We start from the raw sequence: 17,151 nt of genomic DNA, 5'->3' as shown, positions 1-17,151 counted from the left end.
TAGGTTATTTCCTAGAAAATAAATGTTGAAAAGATAATCTTTTCTTCCTTTTGAAGCTAGCCTAACGGTCTTTTTAAATTTCAGCGGTAGAGCTGCCAACTTACTTCACCTTTCCTGATTTGAAGTGGCTTGGTGGTATTTTAAGGCTAAGCGACCACGGTCACACTGCAATTAGCGTCCTATTTTTTGTTGGCGCCCGAAAAAAGTTATTTGTAATTGGCGGCCTCGGCTTGGTTCAATCCACTCCTGGTTTTCTCCACAAAGGACACAAGATGCAGAAGGCGCGTCCCAGCAAGGGCACGCCCAAGGCGGTGGGCGGCGGACGCCAGAGCGGCCAGTTCCGGGTGCCGCAGCTAACTGCCCAGCAATTGCGGGCACAGCAACAGCAGCAGGAGGAGGAGGACGCGGGCATGGACGCCCTGGACGATGCCCTGATCTTCGACGACGAGGAGGGCGGCACCCGCATCGGCGACATATACATCCCGCCGCCGGTGCCGCCACATTGCTCCATGGAGAGCGTGGGGCCGCGACTGATCATCGCCAAGATCGTGAATCGGAATTTCAAGAGCTACGCCGGCGAGGTGGAGCTGGGTCCCTTCCATCAGAGCTTCACGGCCATCATTGGGCCGAATGGCAGTGGCAAGAGCAACGTCATCGACTCCATGATGTTCGTCTTCGGCTGCCGCGCCAATCGCATCCGCTGTAAGCGCGTCTCCACGCTCATCCACTCCTCCTCGAGATTCCCCAATCTGCGCAGTTGCTCGGTGGCCGTGCACTTCAAGCAGATCGTGGACAAGGGCGATGGCACCTGCGAGGATGTACCCGACTCCAGCATTGTCATCGAACGCACTGCCATGGCGGACAACTCGTCCTACTACACGGTCAACGACAAGCGGGCCCAGCTCAAGGATGTGGCCAAGCTGCTGAAGAAACACCATGTGGATCTGGAGCACAATCGATTCCTCATCCTCCAGGGCGAGGTGGAGTCGATTGCCATGATGAAGCCCAAGGGGCAGACGGAGAACGAAACGGGAATGCTGGAGTATCTGGAGGACATTGTGGGCACCCAACGCTACATTCGCCCACTGCAGCAGATAAACCAGAGGGTCGATCAGCTCACCGACGATCGAACCGAGAAGCACAACCGCTGTAAGCTAGCCGAGCGCGAAATGAAGGACCTGGAGCAGCCGTTCAACGAGGCCGTCGACTATCTGAAGAAGGAGAACGAGCTGGTGCGGACCAAGTCCTTCCACATCCAGAAGATCGTCAGCATCAAGAAGAGCAAGCTGGAGCAGTACACCCAGGAGCATGAGGCCTGTGTGGAGGAGATGAAAGCCCACGACGAGGGAACTGCTGCCCTGAAACAAGAACGCGCCGAGAAGGAGACCATCATTCGGAAGGAAATTGAGTAAGTAAATGTCGACTAATAAATATATCCACTACAAATGTATTCTGCCCACCTTTCAGAGCCTACGAATCTCTGGTGAAGAAGCGCGAACAAATCAAGAAGAGGCTGGTGACCGTCGAGAGTGCTCACACCGAGATTCAAAGCACCATGGAGAACACTAACAAACAGCGCAAGAAGGACAAGGCCCAGATAGAGAAGAACGAGAAGGAGCTGGAGGATCTGCACAAGTTGCCGGAGAAAAATCAGCGAGAGATCGAAGATTGTAACAAAAAACTGGAGGAGCTGGAGAAGAGTAAGGCGGCGCTGAGTGAGGAGCTCGAAAAAAAACAGGCCGAGCTGACGGAAACCACGGCCCCATTGACCGAGAAGCGGCTGAAGCTCAGTGATGAGCTGGTGGGGCTCAAGGAGAAGGTCAACACGGCCAAGGGAGAGCTGCAGGTGATCGAGTCGCAGCTCAAGATTCTCAAACAGGCCGAGACCACCGAGACTAGGAAGTATGAGACCCTGAAGAGCTCCTACGAACAGTCGCAGAAGAGTCTGGAGGAGAAGGTGACCAGGGTGGACGAGCTGAAGGAGAGCATTCCACGCATGAAGAGCGAAATAGCCAACAAGACAGCGGAAGTGGATAAAATGGTCAAGGAGGAGCGCAACCTGTCCATGCAGTGCAACAAGCTCAGGACGGAGGTGAGGATTAGCTTGCATACCCCCGTGGTTGTTTTACTAATCAATTGTAATCCATTTAGATCAACGAGCGTTCGCGGGTCATGCAGGCCCAGCGCTCTAACAACAAAGTCCTTGACTTCCTCATGCGCATGAAGACGGAGGGAAAAATCCCAGGCATTCTGGGCAGGCTGGGCGACTTGGGCGGCATAGATGCCAAGTACGATGTGGCCATTTCAACCGCCTGTGGCCGCTTGGACAACATTGTCACGGACAACTATGACACTGCCTCGGCGGCCATTGGTGCCCTGAAGGAGTACAATGTGGGCAGAGCCACTTTCATTACACTGGACAAGATTGAGCACCTTCGTCGCGAGGCCAATTCCAGGATAAATACGTACGTGGTGGCAGTAGTAAATTGAATTTTTGGCTAATCGCTCTTTTGTTTATTACAGACCAGAGAACGTTTCTAGGCTCTATGATCTGGTCAAGGTTGAGGACGACCGGGTAAGAACCGCCTTCTATTTCTCCCTGCGGAACACACTGGTGGCCGACGAACTGGAGCAGGGCACCCGCATTGCCTACGGCCGAGAACGGTTCCGCGTGGTAACCCTAAAGGGTGAGATGATCGAGATGACGGGCGCCATGTCTGGTGGCGGCAACCGCCCCATTCGCGGCAAAATGGGCACCCAGGTGCGCACGAAGACGGCCGAATCGGCGGATAGCTCGCAAATGTCGCAGAAGGCTCTGGAGGACATGCAGATTCAGGCAGAGGAGCTGCAGACGCGTGTCAACTACTGCCAGGAGCAGCAGGGTAGTCTGGAGCGCGAGATTCAAACCCTTAGAAACACCCAGCAGCGAGACGAGGCGGAGTACAAGCGGCTGGTGGTGAGCATTACCTCGCTAGAGCAACAGATGGCCAGCAATCTGAAGCAGTGCGAGGCGCAGCGCCAGCGGATGCTCAAAAAGACAACGGACGAGGGGGCCGTCAGAGAGCGGGAGGAGCAAATAGAAGCAGCGAAGCAAGAGCTGGAGCAGGCACAGTTCGCCGAGCAGGCTGTCTCCAGCCAAATCGACGAGATCCAGACGCAGTACGAGACCATGAGAAACGAAAATGTCAAGCCTGTGCAGGCCAAGATCAAGAAGGTGGGCAACCAGATCGAGAAGCTGGCCGCCAATGTGCGCTCTCTGAATGTGGCCCTGGCCTCTGCGGATCGTAACATACAAAAAATCACCGGAAACAATAATAATCTGCGGGAAAACATAAAAGCGGCGGAGGAAAAGTTAAAAGCATTGTGCGAGGACCGCCAGAAATGTCAGGAAAAACAGGAGGAGCTGGAGAAGGAAGCCGAGGAAGCGGAAGCAGCCATAGAAGGGGCCAAATCCCAATCTTCGGATATCAAAAAACAAATAGATGAGCTCACCAAGGAGGAAAACAAAAGAAATTTAGAGCGCGTTGAAATAGATACAAAGCTACAGGCGGCTGCGGTGAAGATGAACAAGGTCAAATCCGACATTCCCGGCTGGCAGGCTCAACTGGGTCCTCTGAAGCTCAACGAGATTCCCGGCGAAACAGAACCACAAGCGCCGCTCAAAGAACTCAGTGAAGAGGAGCTGGAGGCAGAGACCTTGGAAGCCTTGCAGTATAAGCAAACCATGCTGGAGGAGGATCTGAAAACCAAGAAGCCCAACCTGAGTTGCATCAAGGAGTTCAACGAGAAGCGCATAGTCTACCTGGATCGCGTCCGTGTCCTGGAGGACATCACCTCCAAGCGAAACGAGATGCGCGACAAGTATGAGGAGGTGCGAAAGCGTCGCTACAAGGAGTTCATGGATGGGTTCAGCATCATCACGAGAAAGCTCAAGGAGATGTACCAGATGATCACGCTGGGCGGCGATGCCGAGCTTGAGCTGGTGGACTCCATGGATCCCTTCACGGAGGGTGTGAACTTCACGGTGCGACCACCGAAGAAAAGCTGGAAATACATCTCGAATCTCTCAGGCGGTGAGAAGACGCTGTCCTCGCTGGCCCTGGTCTTTGCTCTTCACTACTACAAGCCTTCCCCGCTGTACTTCATGGATGAAATCGATGCGGCGCTGGATTTCAAGAATGTCTCTATTGTAGGACACTACATTAAGGTGAGTTTACTTCGTCCCTTGCTCTTGCCTTCTAACATCTATGTAATAACCTTTTAGGAGCGCACGAAGAACGCCCAGTTCATCATTGTTTCACTCCGCGTCAACATGTTCGAGCTGGCCAACTTCTTGGTGGGCATATACAAGGTCAGCGACTGCACGGACTCCATCACCATGCTAAACTATCCGCCTGCGCTGCCCAGTCAGCAGACCGCGATCCCCAACAGTCAGTATGTGGGCGGGACCATCGAGCAGGATGTTACCATGCAGCCCGACGAGACTCAAACTCAGGATAGCCAAGCCAGGGCTTCAGAGCAGATAGTCAGCTTGATAAGTCAGTTGGGGGGCAGGGAAACCACCTTTGCTCCGCCCTTGGAGAGCACAGGAAGGGACACCACCTTTGCGCAAACTGTGGAGCGAGCCGTCATCGCGGAGGCCGCGGGCAGAATAACCACGGATGTCTCCCTAGACAGTCCGCCCTGCTCCCCACCGCTGGTTAATGCATAACTTTAAATCGAAGACATATTTTAATATTAGACTACTTAGGCCTGTTCCCTCATCTTGTAAAGCTCCATGTTGTAAACTGCTTATTTTCCTTATAATTTGATTATTTAAACGCTAAAATGGACCCAGCGGAATTGTTTTTTCACATAATTTAAGAAAATGATGTACCAGCGACAAACCTTTCTTACATGTTAACATCGTTTTGTCAATGTTTTTGTATTATTAAACAAAATTTGTATATTATAACATTTACATCCTTAACTAAAGCTAGCCATAATCTTTGAACAAATCCCCTCCAGCGCCTCGGTAGTGGGGTTCTTAATCTCCGTTATATCCTCGCCAGAGTCGCAGGCCCTCGCCACGTGGGGATCCAGGGGCAGGGAGCCCAGCAGCGGCACTCCCATCTCGGCGCACATGGCAGCAGCTCCTCCGGTTTTGGCCGGAAAGATCTCCGAGCTATTTCCACAGTTGCCGCAACGGAAACTGCTCATGTTCTCGATTACGCCCACAATGGGTATATTTAGCTTCTTGCAAAAGTTGATCTCCTTGCGCACATCCAGCAGAGCGACCTCCTGGGGAGTGGTCACCAAGATGGCGCGCATGGATTCCGGCTTAGTGTCGTCCTTCAGGTAGGTTACGACGGACATGTGCTCATCGGAGGTGCCGGGCGGAGTGTCCAGCAGCAGCAGATCCAGATTGCCCCAGTCCACCTCGCTCAGGAACTGCCGAATCATGCCATTCTTTTTGGGACCCCGCCAAATTATGGCATCGTCCACGGAGCCGAGCAGAAAGCCGATGGACATCAGGCACACGTTGTCGTCTACTCCCACGGGTGACCAGCCGGAACCGGACTGATGGACACTCTCGCCCACGGCGCCCATCATACGGGGCTGCGATGGACCGCAGATGTCGATGTCCAGGACGCCGAAGTTGCTGTCCGGAGAACTCCTGGCCAGGTAGCGGGTGAGTAAAGTGGTCACCGTGCTCTTGCCCACGCCGCCTTTGCCGGACAGGACCAGCAGCTTGTTGCGCACATCCTGGAGCGACTCGGCCACCAGAGCCTTGCCGGGATCCTCCAGTTTCTTGTTGGGATCGCTGCAAATGCCCTGGTTGGGGCAGCCGGCGCAGGCGTTTCCCTTGCCCGCATCCTCGCTCTCCACGCCAGGACAGTGTTCCGGAGGAGGGGCCTGCATGGCTTTAGGTTTAATAGCTAATATTTAAAAAGTTAATTGTGAAATTAAAAATGATAGCAATGGCCAGTGTGGCCAACTAAAAAAAGTACCTGAAGCATGACGGTTGAAAACAATATTATTAAATATAAAAAAATATATAAACAGTTTTTATCAAATAAACAAATATTACTTTACAATTACATGTCAATCAAAAATAGATAATTATTTTATTTACTTGATAAACAATTAAAAAAACATAACTTATAAGTTTCTTGTTTTTGTACATATTTTTAGTATTTGAAAAGAATTAGATCATAATTTTACGTATTTTATAAACTTCTTTTATATATAAACGATTTTTAGTTTTATACATTTTTTAAATTGATAATATCTAATTTTAATTACCTATTTCAAAGATAAAAAATAAATACCCTTTAGTAACACTTTTTTGTTAGTATTTTATCTGTGGCGGTATTTTATCGCTCCCACGGTCACACCCTGCTCCTAACTATTGCTTGTCATCGCATTTCGGCAACTCACAAACAAGTTGAAAATTTCCCCGAAAGCACCGAAAGTATATAAATAATAGCGACATGGAGACTCTGCTGGGTATCAAGGGCCCCGACTTCGTGATGCTGGCCGCGGACACCACCCACGCCCGCTCCATAATCGTGATGAAAGAGGGTAAGCCCGGGGCTCTGGACTTTCTTGGCGGCTTGGGCCTCATGCGGTGACTTCTTCGCTTCGAACCCCTTGCAGATCAGAACAAAATCCACAAGGTGTCGGATAACCTGCTTATTTCGACCGTTGGCGAGTCGGGCGACACGGAGCAGTTCACCGAGTTCATTGCCAAGAACATAGCCCTGTACAAGATGCGCAACGGCTACGATTTGAGTCCACATGCGTCGGCCCATTTCACGCGCAAGAACCTGGCCGAATATCTCCGCAGTCGCACGCCCTACCAGGTCTACATGTTTGTAGCGGGGTAAGAGTCGAGGATTAGGTCCATCCTTTCCAAGTCTAAGCCGATTTCTATCATCCAGCTACGATCCCATCGAGGGCCCCGAGCTCAACTTCATTGACTACCTGGCCAATGCCATGCCCGTAAATTATGCCGGTCATGGCTATGGTGCCGTCTTCGCGTCCAGCATCTACGATCGCTACTGGCACCCTAACATCACCCAGGACGAGGCCTACGAGGTCTTCAAGAAGTGCATTGTCGAGATCCAGAAGCGTCTGGTCGTCAACCTCAAGAACTTCACCGTCGCCGTGGTGGACAAGGATGGCGTGCGGAATTTGGAACCCATCAGCTCCTCCAGCCTGGCCGCCTAGTTAGGTTTCGATTTAAGCATTATAAATGCACAGTTTTCTAATAAAATGCGTCTGGATTTTGGTACGAATCGGAGAATAATATTCCATAACTTGCTTTAACATATTTTATATTTGGCCTGGTCAAGTTGTATTTTCTCGCTCCGTCATCGCATATTATAATTGTTATATTTTTCTTTTGCTTTTGATGAAATTCATATTATTAGCTAAACTCTTTTGTATAAGGTAATACAAAATAGAGGTAAACATTTTAATTTTTGCAGAATTATACCGCATATTTTCGGTATTTTTAGGTACAGAGCATTTTCCATGGTACCCTTAGCAGCCACACTAAAAGTTGTTACACAAAGTAAATAGTATTTTTAACACAAAATGAGCCTGGAACAACAGACAACCGCAGACCCCCATAATCCCCATGGACTTGGTGAGTCGTCGGAATAAACAACAAAACCAGATTACTAATAATCCTCCCGCTAGGTGACCCCAACGACACCAGGTTGCGCAAGGTAGAGCGGGAAGTGCTGATACCCAAGATAATGCGGGATCGTGCCAAAGCGGAATTCTGCTCCAAGGAAGTGGCCGACTTCCAGGAGTGCTGCAAGGCCAGCAGCATATTGATGGTGGCCACCTGCCGGAAGCAGAACTCAGCCCTCAAGGAGTGCCTCACCCAGTGGTACCAGAACGAGGCCTTCAAGGAGGAGTGCAAGCAGATATACCTCCAGGAGCGGGCCGACTATCGCAGCACCGGCATACCCAAGAAGCATCGCCTGGAGAAGTTGTAGTATCATCGCCACATGGAGTTCCTTATTGTTGTTTGCTTTGTACAAAAGTTAAGTAATTGAAACGCCGCACAATTGTCTCTGTCACTGTGGTCGCCTGCAAGTCCCTGGGATGGGCTACGTCCTTAGGTGGGTAGACAGTTAGCAGCAGCACATCCTTGTCCGAAGTTTCAGCCACACGTTGAACGCCCTTCAAGTTCTTTGATTGATAGTAATCAGCATCACAGGTAGTTTGGACTATAACTAAGAAGCTGGCGTGGTACAAGCGAGGGCTTTGCTTGTAAATGACTGAAATTCGAATCTTATTATATGATTATTTTGACATTCTCGGGATACAGGCTTACGAAAATCACCGCCAAACTTGATGCCACTCTTGATCACCCAATTTTTGGACTTCAAACACAAGTAGCAGGCCAGGCTCTCCACAAATCTTTCATTTAGCTGCTGGGCCGCCTCTATAAACGCCTGGAAGTCCATGGAACTGCCGGCCAAGTCGCTTATCTCTAGGGTGTTTAAGTAGTAGGCCAGGAAGCAGGACTCCTCCAAGCCCAAGAGCAGCGTTTCATCCTCGTCTCCAGACGCCGGTCCGCCGCGGGATTTGCTTCCCTTGCCAAAACAGCCGCTGTCGTACAGCGATTTGGCCTGGTCTGGATCTATAATCTCCACCGAGAGGCCTGTGAATCTTCCCTGATGGCGTTCTCCATCCACGCAACTCGGAAAAGGCGTGAAATTCACATTTTTGTTAGAGCAGCGCTTTCTTTTGCAGGGAAATGAGAACTGCATTTTGTTTTATTTCCATAAAATATTGATGGAACATAAAAATACCAGAAAATATCTCTCGTGGTGAAGTGAATATTTGAATATCCAACTTACGGTTACACTGGCATAATGGTAAACAAATAAATATCGCTATTAAGAGTAGGTAAGTTAAATATAATGTTAAAGACCTTTTCTAATCGCTGGCTTTTAGAAAATGGAGGAGGAGGAAGTATGCCGGGTTTGCCTGCAACAGGACGGCGATATGATCAACATATTCGAGGGTATGCAGGGCCTGGAGATGTCCATTCCGGATATGATTGCCCAGTGGTCCGGCTACCAGGTTGAGAAAGGGGATTCCCTTCCGGAAACCATATGTCCCACCTGCTTGCAGGATGCCCGAGCGGCATTTGGCATTATCCAAAAGCTGCAGAAGGCGGAAGGCAGAACGGAAAACCCTTTGGGCCGTACAGATGGAGGAGAATCGAATAAAGCCCAGGAATACCAGGTTAAGAACGAGCCTGTTGACGAGGACATATTTCTGGAGGCAGCCTGTAAAGCAATGGATAGCCAACTATTCGAGCAAGATGTCTGCAAGATTGAAGTCGTTGAAACGGATCTATCCAATAGGCACAACTACATATTATCTGCCTTAGATCTGGATCTGGATAATATAACCAAGACAACGGACTTGCCGTCCCGTGTGAAACGGCGTTACAAGTGTTCCCTGTGCCCCAAATCTTTTGCGGATGCCTCGCAGTTTAGTCAACACATTGTGACCCATTCGGAGGAAAACGGCGATGGTCAGAAGTCTGACATTACTGAATCAGATTTCAGCACCACTGAGTTCGAAGGCGACAATTATTATCCCGATTCGGAGGCAGACGTGCCATCCGAAAAGCCTCAAATAAAACGGAGCCGAAAGACTTCTGCATCCCCCGCCAAATGCAAGAAGAACAACCCAACCCATTTGCATGATACAACTGATAAAACGACTCCGGATTTGCCTGCATCGGAACGTATACCCACGCTTTACATGCCCTACAAATGTAATTACTGCTCGCAAACGTTTCAGGACAAGGATTCCTATAGATCGCATGAACTAAATCATGGCAAGCGGTTCCGCTGTTCCGATTGCTCAAAGACTTTTGCCGAGGCCTATCAGTTAAAGCGACATATTCTGAGCCATTCCGAGCATCAAGCCGAGAAGCCAAAGGCTCCTTCGTCAGATCCACCGGGTCGAGTGTTCAAGTGCCCCAAGTGTCCCAAGGCGTTTCCGTATGCCTCCAGTTGCAGTCGTCATCTGCTAAGTCACTCGGAGATACGGCCGTTCAAGTGCCCCCAGTGTCCGAACTCCTTTGCCCGTCCCTATGCCCTCAGAGACCACTTTACTATCCATTCCGGGGAGCGGCTGTACAAGTGCGATCAGTGTCCGAAGGCCTACATGAAGGCCCACCACCTCAAGCACCACCTGTTGACACATGCCAGTGAAAATAATGAAAAGAAAGAAAAGCCGCACAAGTGCTCCCAATGCCACTGGTCCTTCCTGTCCAAATCGTCTCTAAACCGACACATCCGGTCGCACTCCTCCGAAAAGGCCCACAAGTGTGACGACTGCTCAAGGGCTTTTCATCGAGCTTGCGATCTGAAAGTCCATATCCGTACCCACACTGGCGAAAAACCCTACAAGTGCGGCTGCTGTTCGAGGTCTTTTTCGCATAGAACCAATATGCTGAAGCACCAAAGGCAGTGCCAACTTTAAAAGACAATTTGGTTTGTGTACAGAATTCTTTAGATTAATTAGGAACATTAAAAAAAACATTGTAATCAAAGCAAAACTGACTAGTTACGTTTAAAGCGAATTATGTTTTTTATATGTATGTAGGCCTTTGTATTCCCCGGCAATATTCAATAATTCCCTTATCTGAAATCGTCTATAAACGAAGATCAAAGATCAGTGGCCGAATTTATATATAGGAATTTGGAATTTCAAACAACCTTTTTCCGAGAAACCAAAAAAACCCCATATCGTCAGGCGGTCAGATGCAAATCCATATAAATAGGGGAGCTGGAGCGCCAAAACTTTAGTAGATTCCACGAGCTGATCGTACAAGAAATGTATAAGCTCACACCCATTCTGGTCATCAGTTTAATTGCTGTACATCTAAATGGATCCCTGGCAGGACCGGGGGACATTCAAAGTCCTCGACGTCAGTCACAGGACTTGGAAACCAGCTGCAGTGCTTTCTTCTTCTCCAGGCTGCGACCAGTAATGGATTTATTGGCTGAGCACCAGGAAAGTGTAAACCAAACACGTGCTGAGCAGCGTGAAATGCAAATCCAGTTGGCATCCGTACAAGAAGCTATTACCAGCGTTAAGGCCTCTCTGGCATCTATGCAGACCCAGATGGACACCGATCTCTCTGCCCTGAAGGAGACACAACAGGCAGAAGCCAGGGATAAAAGGTGGCAGGGGATCGAAGAGTCTTTAAAGGACACAATCTCAAGTACACTGCAAAGTGTACAGATCAACTTGGAAGGGCAGTTGAAAAACATTATGCACAATTTCAGATTAAGTATGAACTATCGAAAAATCAATTCAAAATATTTCTACATCAGCGATACTGAGAAAACTTGGAGTGATGCTGAAAAGTATTGTGTAGACAAGGGGGGACATTTGGCGACGTTCGAAAGTGAAGAGGAGCTGATCGCCATTAGCTCGATGCTCAATCGTGGTAGCCGATACTGGTTGGGCGTCAGTGATAAGGACAAATGGGGGGAGTTTGTAAGTGTAGCCTCCGGCAAGAAAGTTTCTTATCTAAAGTGGAGTCCCGGTGAACCCGATTATTGGAACGAGCTAATGCACTGCGTTGTCTTGTTTGAGGGTGCCATGAGGATGAACGAATGTAACCATTCAAGACCTATAATTTGTCAAGCAGACGACATGTAAAAATAAAAGCAATATATCAGATTAACTGATGTCAATACATATAATGCACGAATTTTGTACTTGATTGGAAAATAAAACCGAAATGTTCTCAAACAACTCAAACTGTTTGGTGTTTTGAATTCCTGTTCTCAGTTTCTTTAAGTACAAGCAATGACTTTCAGAAAAGCATTGTCATTTTTATATTGTAACGAGTCTTAAGATGGTCGGTCATATCTCATACAGAAAAATCAGATTTCTGACCATCGGCGTTATTTTTCATTTTATTTAAAAAAATAGAAGTTATGAGGTTAATTTTATTTGTTTTAAGAAACATATTCCACGATTGTTCTGAATTTCTAACGAATATTCTAGTACCTTGTTTGGGGAATAGGCTACCACCATTTAAATGGTTTAGTAAAACTGGTTATTGAAATTAAAATCTAGAAAAATTGGTCTCGAAATAGCGAAAAGTTGGCAGCCCCAAACCGTCGATGACTTTCGACTGTCGCCCGCCTATCGATGCGCGCCAATCGACTATTCGATCAACGCCTGCAGAAAAGTCACAAGACCAGTCAGCTGAATTTCGGTCGTGTCGCAGTAGTGTGAAAAACACTGGGTAATTTTGATAGATTTTCATAAATTCTGTGCTTGAATTTGTGTGTGCCGAGCGTCGTCGCAAGAAAGCCCTCAAAATGACTACCGCCTTGTATTTGCCCGAGGAGAACATTGGTGAGTTATCCCCCGCGCCGCACCGCCCCCCAATTCGCACTCGACCTCTGGTGAAAAATCGAAGTGCGAGTGTGTGGGTGTGTGGGGTGGTCCGGTGGTCCGGTGGTCGGGCTGTCCAGCGCAGCACCCCATTAACCCGGTCTATTGGCTCGCCCCGCAGATATGATTGCTGCCACCTCGGTGCTGCAGCAGCAGGCGGCCGACATCCGCACCAGGACCATCAACTGGGCCTCGTACATGCAGTCGCAGATGATCAGCGAGGAGGACTACAAGGCGATCAGCGCTCTGGACAAGTCACGTGCCAGCTACCTGGCCCAGAACTCCAGCCAGGTGGTCAAGACCCTGCTGAATCTGGTCTCGCATCTGTCCAAGGACTCCACCATTCAGTACATACTCGTGCTGCTCGACGATCTGCTGCAGGAGGACCGCTCCCGGGTGGACCTGTTCCACGAGACGGCCGGCAAGCTGAAGCAGTGCATCTGGGGACCGTTCCTCAACCTGCTGAACCGCCAGGATGGCTTCATTGTCAACATGTCGTCGCGCATCCTCGCCAAGTTCGCCTGCTGGGGCCACGAGACCATGCCCAAGTCCGACCTGAACTTCTATCTGCAGTTCCTGAAGGATCAGCTGGCCAGCAACGTGAGTCTGCATGTGTGTCCTGAGGATGGGAACTCCGCGAGCATGTTTATGTTGTCCGTGATCTGTAAATGAAGCTAGGAGAGCATGTGGAGAATGTTTCAGTATATACATATCACATTTTTTTTTGCGATTCTTGCACTGACTTAAAGTTCTTCAAGGGTATTAATGCCACTTGTATATTCTGACACCCAGTGCCAGCTTTTTTGTTCTTGTATATAGTCGAAAATTGCTAGTTTGCAAAACAATTTTTGATTTGATTATTACTAGGTTAATCCCTGCACTACTGGTTGAAATATTAATTAAGTATGTGAAGATTTTGCAAATAGTAATGCATATTGACAAAATTCGCAACTTTCCGGAATGATTCATGGGTTCTTAAATCAGGCACTAGCTTATAGCATGTGACGTGTAGTATAGGAGATAGCATGGTTCTTGCTTGATTAATTATAGTCTTTTAATTTTTTTATTGTTTCCTTTCCAATTTGAACTGAAATTTATCCGTAAATATTATTAATAACTTATTTCATGCAGACCTAAATAAAAACTACCTAACTGTACTCAAAGCTAACCTTATAATACCTTCCTGCATGTCTTGTCAGTATTGCCTTTCGTTAATATACCTCTCTTAATTTATTCTAATTAAAACCAAACAAAACTGACCTCGTATAAGACTAAAAGCCACACACAACTGACCTCGTCTTGGTGAAGTATTCGTGAAATCTCTGTAAATGAGGAGTCCAAACAAAGAGTTTGTAACTACATAAAGCCATACATCAGCACTCAAATATCGTGTTCCATCGTCCCCAAACCTTATTTTATCCCGGATATATATTTCGCCACCTCACCCCTCCCGATCATCGAGTGCAGTCGTGTGTCATGTGTCACATATATAGCACCAGAATATAATATTGTTATTTACCTTGTGTTCTTGTCCATCAAACGTATTTATCTGTTTCGCTGCACTTGAACCCTGTGAACAATTTTAATTTATATGCAATTTACCATCTATGAATCGATTGAATCGATGTCTGTGGACGAACCACCCCCACGACCCACGACCTCTGATCCCACCCTAGGGCTTAGCCTATCTGCAAGAGATGGCCCAGCTGGCCAAGCGGACACAAACGATCATTGTGCACACGCATGGACAGCATGGCAAAGACAAAGACCACCATGGCCACCAGTACAGTCCCACTCTGGCCCAGCTGCAGCAGCAGCACCAGCTGGCCGAGGGGGCCAACGAGAGCTATCGGGAGGTGGGCGGTAGCAGTGACCACCAACAGCAGGACGGCAAATGCGTGATACCGGTATTCCAAACAACTAAACCCAAAAAACCAATCTCGCAGAAACCCACTCGCCGAAACAACCAAAACATCCACTTACCCACCCACCAAAAACACACACAAAACACGAATAAACTATCAAATAATTATGAGCAAACGAAAGATCACAGTCGATAAGACCAGTCGTAATATGATCTATAAAAAAAGGTTGATCACTTTCGAACAACTTCGATCCTTACATTCTATATATCAATAATTTATGTTCTAAAAGGACGTTACCTCCATTTTACTAGAGTCGACTGTGATCCGTGTGTTTGTGTGAAATTACTTAGTCTATTTCGTAACTGTTTACTAACCCGACTAATAGCGCGTGAGAAAGCAGAAGGAGAATCCGGCGCGAAGGACCTAGCCACCAGTGTTGTCAAGCAGTGTATGAAAGGCATATCAGTGTGGTGTAACGGTAACTAAAGGTCTAGGTGATGGTTAAGACTACACGACAATCAACCAAAATTACACAAAGATAAACCAATGCCATAAGGTGAACTGTTCGAACCCCCATTGATGTTGCATATAAAACTCTCTTTAAATGTTGTCCTCTCTCTATTCACTATATTTCTCCTATTGTACGTAGCTTATAGTAATTATCGTTGTTGTAGCTAGCCAAAAATAGATTCCAGCTGATATCGTCATAACTAACAAACCTAACCAATGAAAACTAGGATCAAATTCGAAGATAAACTAATGGCCGTTTTTTAACATTGATAGAACAACGAATACATCCAATCGGTGGCCCGCTGCCTGCAGATGATGCTCCGCGTCGATGAGTACCGATTCGCCTTCGTGGGCGTCGACGGCATCAGCACTCTGATCCGTATCCTCTCGACCCGTGTCAACTTCCAGGTGAGTTTGAAATTGAAATGCGTAAATTGTTTGGTACAATTTAAATTCGATTTCTTATTCATAGGTGCAATACCAGCTGATCTTCTGCCTGTGGGTGCTGACCTTCAATCCCCTGCTGGCCGCCAAGATGAACAAGTTCAGCGTGATCCCCATCCTGGCCGACATCCTCAGCGATTGTGCCAAGGAGAAGGTGACCCGCATCATCCTCGCGGTCTTCCGCAATCTGATCGAGAAGCCAGAGGATTCATCGGTGGCCAAGGACCATTGCATCGCCATGGTCCAGTGCAAGGTGCTGAAGCAGCTATCCATTCTGGAGCAGCGTCGCTTCGACGACGAGGACATCACCGCCGATGTGGAGTACCTCAGCGAGAAGCTGCAGAACTCGGTGCAGGACCTGAGCTCCTTCGATGAGTACGCCACTGAGGTGCGCAGCGGTCGCTTGGAATGGTCGCCCGTTCACAAGTCGGCCAAGTTCTGGCGCGAGAATGCCCAGCGCCTGAACGAGAAGAACTACGAGCTGCTGCGCATCCTCGTCCACCTGCTGGAGACCTCCAAGGACGCCATCATCCTCTCCGTCGCCTGCTTTGACATCGGAGAGTATGTGCGTCACTACCCCCGCGGCAAGCAGTGAGTATATAGAATAGATGCAGAGAATGGTGCCCAAAACATAGAGGGAACCATTTGAACTTTGTAGTACTTAGCACCTTATTAATAAACCTCTTTTCCTCAGTGTGCTGGAGCAGCTGGGTGGCAAACAGATCGTGATGCAGCACCTGGGACACGAGGATCCCAATGTGCGATACGAAGCCCTGCTGGCCGTGCAAAAGCTGATGGTACACAACTGGTTAGTATGGCTTCCAAATGCCTATTCTCTCATGCACTCCCCATATCCCACATACAGGTCCTGTGATCCTCATATCATTCCCTTTCAAATCATGACCAATCCTACGATCAAAATTCTCTGTGTACTCAAAATACCCTTTGTTTTTATTATCAGGGAATACCTGGGCAAGCAGCTGGAGAAGGAGAACGAGAACCAGAAACAAGGTGCCGCCCCCATCACCGGCAAGGCCTAAGGTGGTCCAATCAGTCATCCATGCACAGGCACACAACAAATATTCTAGCCAGGCCGCCAGCCTGATACCTTAACTAACAATAAGAGTGGCGAAGGGATCTATATCTCCAGCCTGATCCCTCACCTCTCCATCACACTTACAATGATGTTTGTTCTTGCTACCTTTAAGCGCATGTTTGTTCCCCCGTTTAAACTAAGTTCTTGTTTAGCACATACCTCCGACCACGCCCATCTACGCCCTCGGTCCATAATACGTATTGAGAGAACAATTCGATTTTTGTTGGCATTCCAAAAAAAAAGCAATTCACTGTAATGGCAGAGCAAATACAAACGTCTATCCTCTAGGATTGTTCCGTTCAATTCGATTGTTTATATTTTGTTGTTATTATTATTTGTGTTCTTAATTTTATGTGTGCGCCGCTGTACAGAGTTTTTTCTAAACCAGATGACATGCACTTTTGTATTATAATCGCGTCAGCGCACCCACAACTAAACAAACGAAACAAAAAAAACTAAAGAAAACAAAAATATATTGTATAAACCTATCAAGTATTTCTTTCATTAAAACTAAATCAAATAAGCATAATTGAAACGAAAAATATGTATTGCATAATAAAGTTGTTATTAAAGTGTACGATAAAGTTTTGCGAGTGTAAAAGAAAATATACATAAACTAGCCAAAATTATTCAAAGTTTCCAGTGTATTCTTGTATAATTCCAAGTGTAAGAATTGGCATGTGATTTAAGAGAGACGTTTTCTTTGCAAGAGGGCTCTCTCCTTTGACAATGCTATCTTACTGTGACGCAATATTTGATTAGGTGCGGTGCTCTTTGAGAACGGTTCCATAGTTC

General features: G+C 47.7%; 8 protein-coding genes across 11 annotated transcripts; 6 read left to right on the top strand and 2 right to left on the bottom strand.

Annotated features, from left to right (window-relative positions):
* Positions 1 to 165: 165 nt before the first annotated feature.
* Positions 166 to 4,978, top strand: LOC108034592 (structural maintenance of chromosomes protein 4). Its single transcript, XM_017109528.3, has 5 exons — positions 166 to 1,408; positions 1,468 to 2,092; positions 2,152 to 2,465; positions 2,524 to 4,207; positions 4,265 to 4,978. Exons 1-5 carry the CDS (start codon positions 273 to 275, stop codon positions 4,709 to 4,711), a joined length of 4,206 nt encoding a protein of 1,401 aa, XP_016965017.1. The 5' UTR covers positions 166 to 272; the 3' UTR covers positions 4,712 to 4,978.
* On the bottom strand, positions 4,888 to 5,980 carry LOC108034603 (cytosolic Fe-S cluster assembly factor NUBP1 homolog). Its single transcript, XM_017109539.3, has one exon. The coding sequence runs from the start codon at positions 5,899 to 5,901 to the stop codon at positions 4,966 to 4,968; it is 936 nt and encodes a 311-aa protein (XP_016965028.1). The 5' UTR covers positions 5,902 to 5,980; the 3' UTR covers positions 4,888 to 4,965.
* A 395-nt stretch (positions 5,981 to 6,375) lies between these two features.
* Positions 6,376 to 7,301, top strand: LOC108035079 (probable proteasome subunit beta type-2). Its single transcript, XM_017110490.3, has 3 exons — positions 6,376 to 6,564; positions 6,640 to 6,865; positions 6,924 to 7,301. Exons 1-3 carry the CDS (start codon positions 6,474 to 6,476, stop codon positions 7,210 to 7,212), a joined length of 606 nt encoding a protein of 201 aa, XP_016965979.1. The 5' UTR covers positions 6,376 to 6,473; the 3' UTR covers positions 7,213 to 7,301.
* Positions 7,302 to 7,321: 20 nt separating this feature from the next.
* Positions 7,322 to 8,063, top strand: LOC108035083 (COX assembly mitochondrial protein homolog). The gene is made up of 3 exons (XM_050884964.1): positions 7,322 to 7,434; positions 7,503 to 7,633; positions 7,687 to 8,063. Exons 2-3 carry the CDS (start codon positions 7,582 to 7,584, stop codon positions 7,989 to 7,991), a joined length of 357 nt encoding a protein of 118 aa, XP_050740921.1. The 5' UTR covers positions 7,322 to 7,434; positions 7,503 to 7,581; the 3' UTR covers positions 7,992 to 8,063.
* Positions 7,986 to 8,771, bottom strand: LOC108035070 (tRNA-splicing endonuclease subunit Sen2). 2 transcript variants are annotated; one of them, XM_017110466.3, is made up of 2 exons: positions 8,333 to 8,771; positions 7,986 to 8,276 (listed from the first exon to the last, which is right to left on the bottom strand). In XM_017110466.3, the coding sequence occupies exons 1-2, from the start codon at positions 8,769 to 8,771 to the stop codon at positions 8,014 to 8,016; spliced, it is 702 nt and encodes a 233-aa protein (XP_016965955.1). In that variant the 3' UTR covers positions 7,986 to 8,013. The 2 variants fall into 2 exon arrangements, with proteins under 2 accessions (XP_016965955.1, XP_050740920.1); XM_050884963.1 differs by having other exon boundaries at positions 8,150 to 8,289.
* On the top strand, positions 8,766 to 10,606 carry LOC108035164 (zinc finger protein ZFP2). Of its 2 annotated transcripts, none has more exons than XM_050884962.1 (2): positions 8,766 to 8,906; positions 8,959 to 10,606. In XM_050884962.1, the coding sequence occupies exon 2, from the start codon at positions 8,962 to 8,964 to the stop codon at positions 10,504 to 10,506; it is 1,545 nt and encodes a 514-aa protein (XP_050740919.1). In that variant the 5' UTR covers positions 8,766 to 8,906; positions 8,959 to 8,961; the 3' UTR covers positions 10,507 to 10,606. The 2 variants fall into 2 exon arrangements, with proteins under 2 accessions (XP_050740919.1, XP_050740918.1); XM_050884961.1 differs by having other exon boundaries at positions 8,773 to 8,910.
* Positions 10,607 to 10,715: 109 nt separating this feature from the next.
* LOC108035170 (C-type lectin domain family 10 member A) lies at positions 10,716 to 11,731 on the top strand. The gene has a single exon (XM_017110636.3). The coding sequence runs from the start codon at positions 10,861 to 10,863 to the stop codon at positions 11,692 to 11,694; it is 834 nt and encodes a 277-aa protein (XP_016966125.1). The 5' UTR covers positions 10,716 to 10,860; the 3' UTR covers positions 11,695 to 11,731.
* A 478-nt stretch (positions 11,732 to 12,209) lies between these two features.
* On the top strand, positions 12,210 to 16,985 carry LOC108034328 (V-type proton ATPase subunit H). 2 transcript variants are annotated; one of them, XM_017109210.3, is made up of 7 exons: positions 12,210 to 12,402; positions 12,563 to 13,041; positions 14,118 to 14,348; positions 15,090 to 15,224; positions 15,289 to 15,851; positions 15,955 to 16,068; positions 16,222 to 16,985. In XM_017109210.3, the coding sequence occupies exons 1-7, from the start codon at positions 12,366 to 12,368 to the stop codon at positions 16,298 to 16,300; spliced, it is 1,638 nt and encodes a 545-aa protein (XP_016964699.1). In that variant the 5' UTR covers positions 12,210 to 12,365; the 3' UTR covers positions 16,301 to 16,985. The 2 variants fall into 2 exon arrangements, with proteins under 2 accessions (XP_016964699.1, XP_016964707.1); XM_017109218.3 differs by lacking the exon at positions 14,118 to 14,348 and having other exon boundaries at positions 12,211 to 12,402.
* Positions 16,986 to 17,151: the final 166 nt, after the last annotated feature.

This window comes from Drosophila biarmipes, chromosome 2L, assembly GCF_025231255.1.
Source record: "Drosophila biarmipes strain raj3 chromosome 2L, RU_DBia_V1.1, whole genome shotgun sequence".
In the NCBI taxonomy this organism is placed as follows: Eukaryota; Metazoa; Arthropoda; class Insecta; order Diptera; family Drosophilidae; genus Drosophila; species Drosophila biarmipes.
This window is presented reverse-complemented; position numbering and strand designations above follow the sequence as displayed.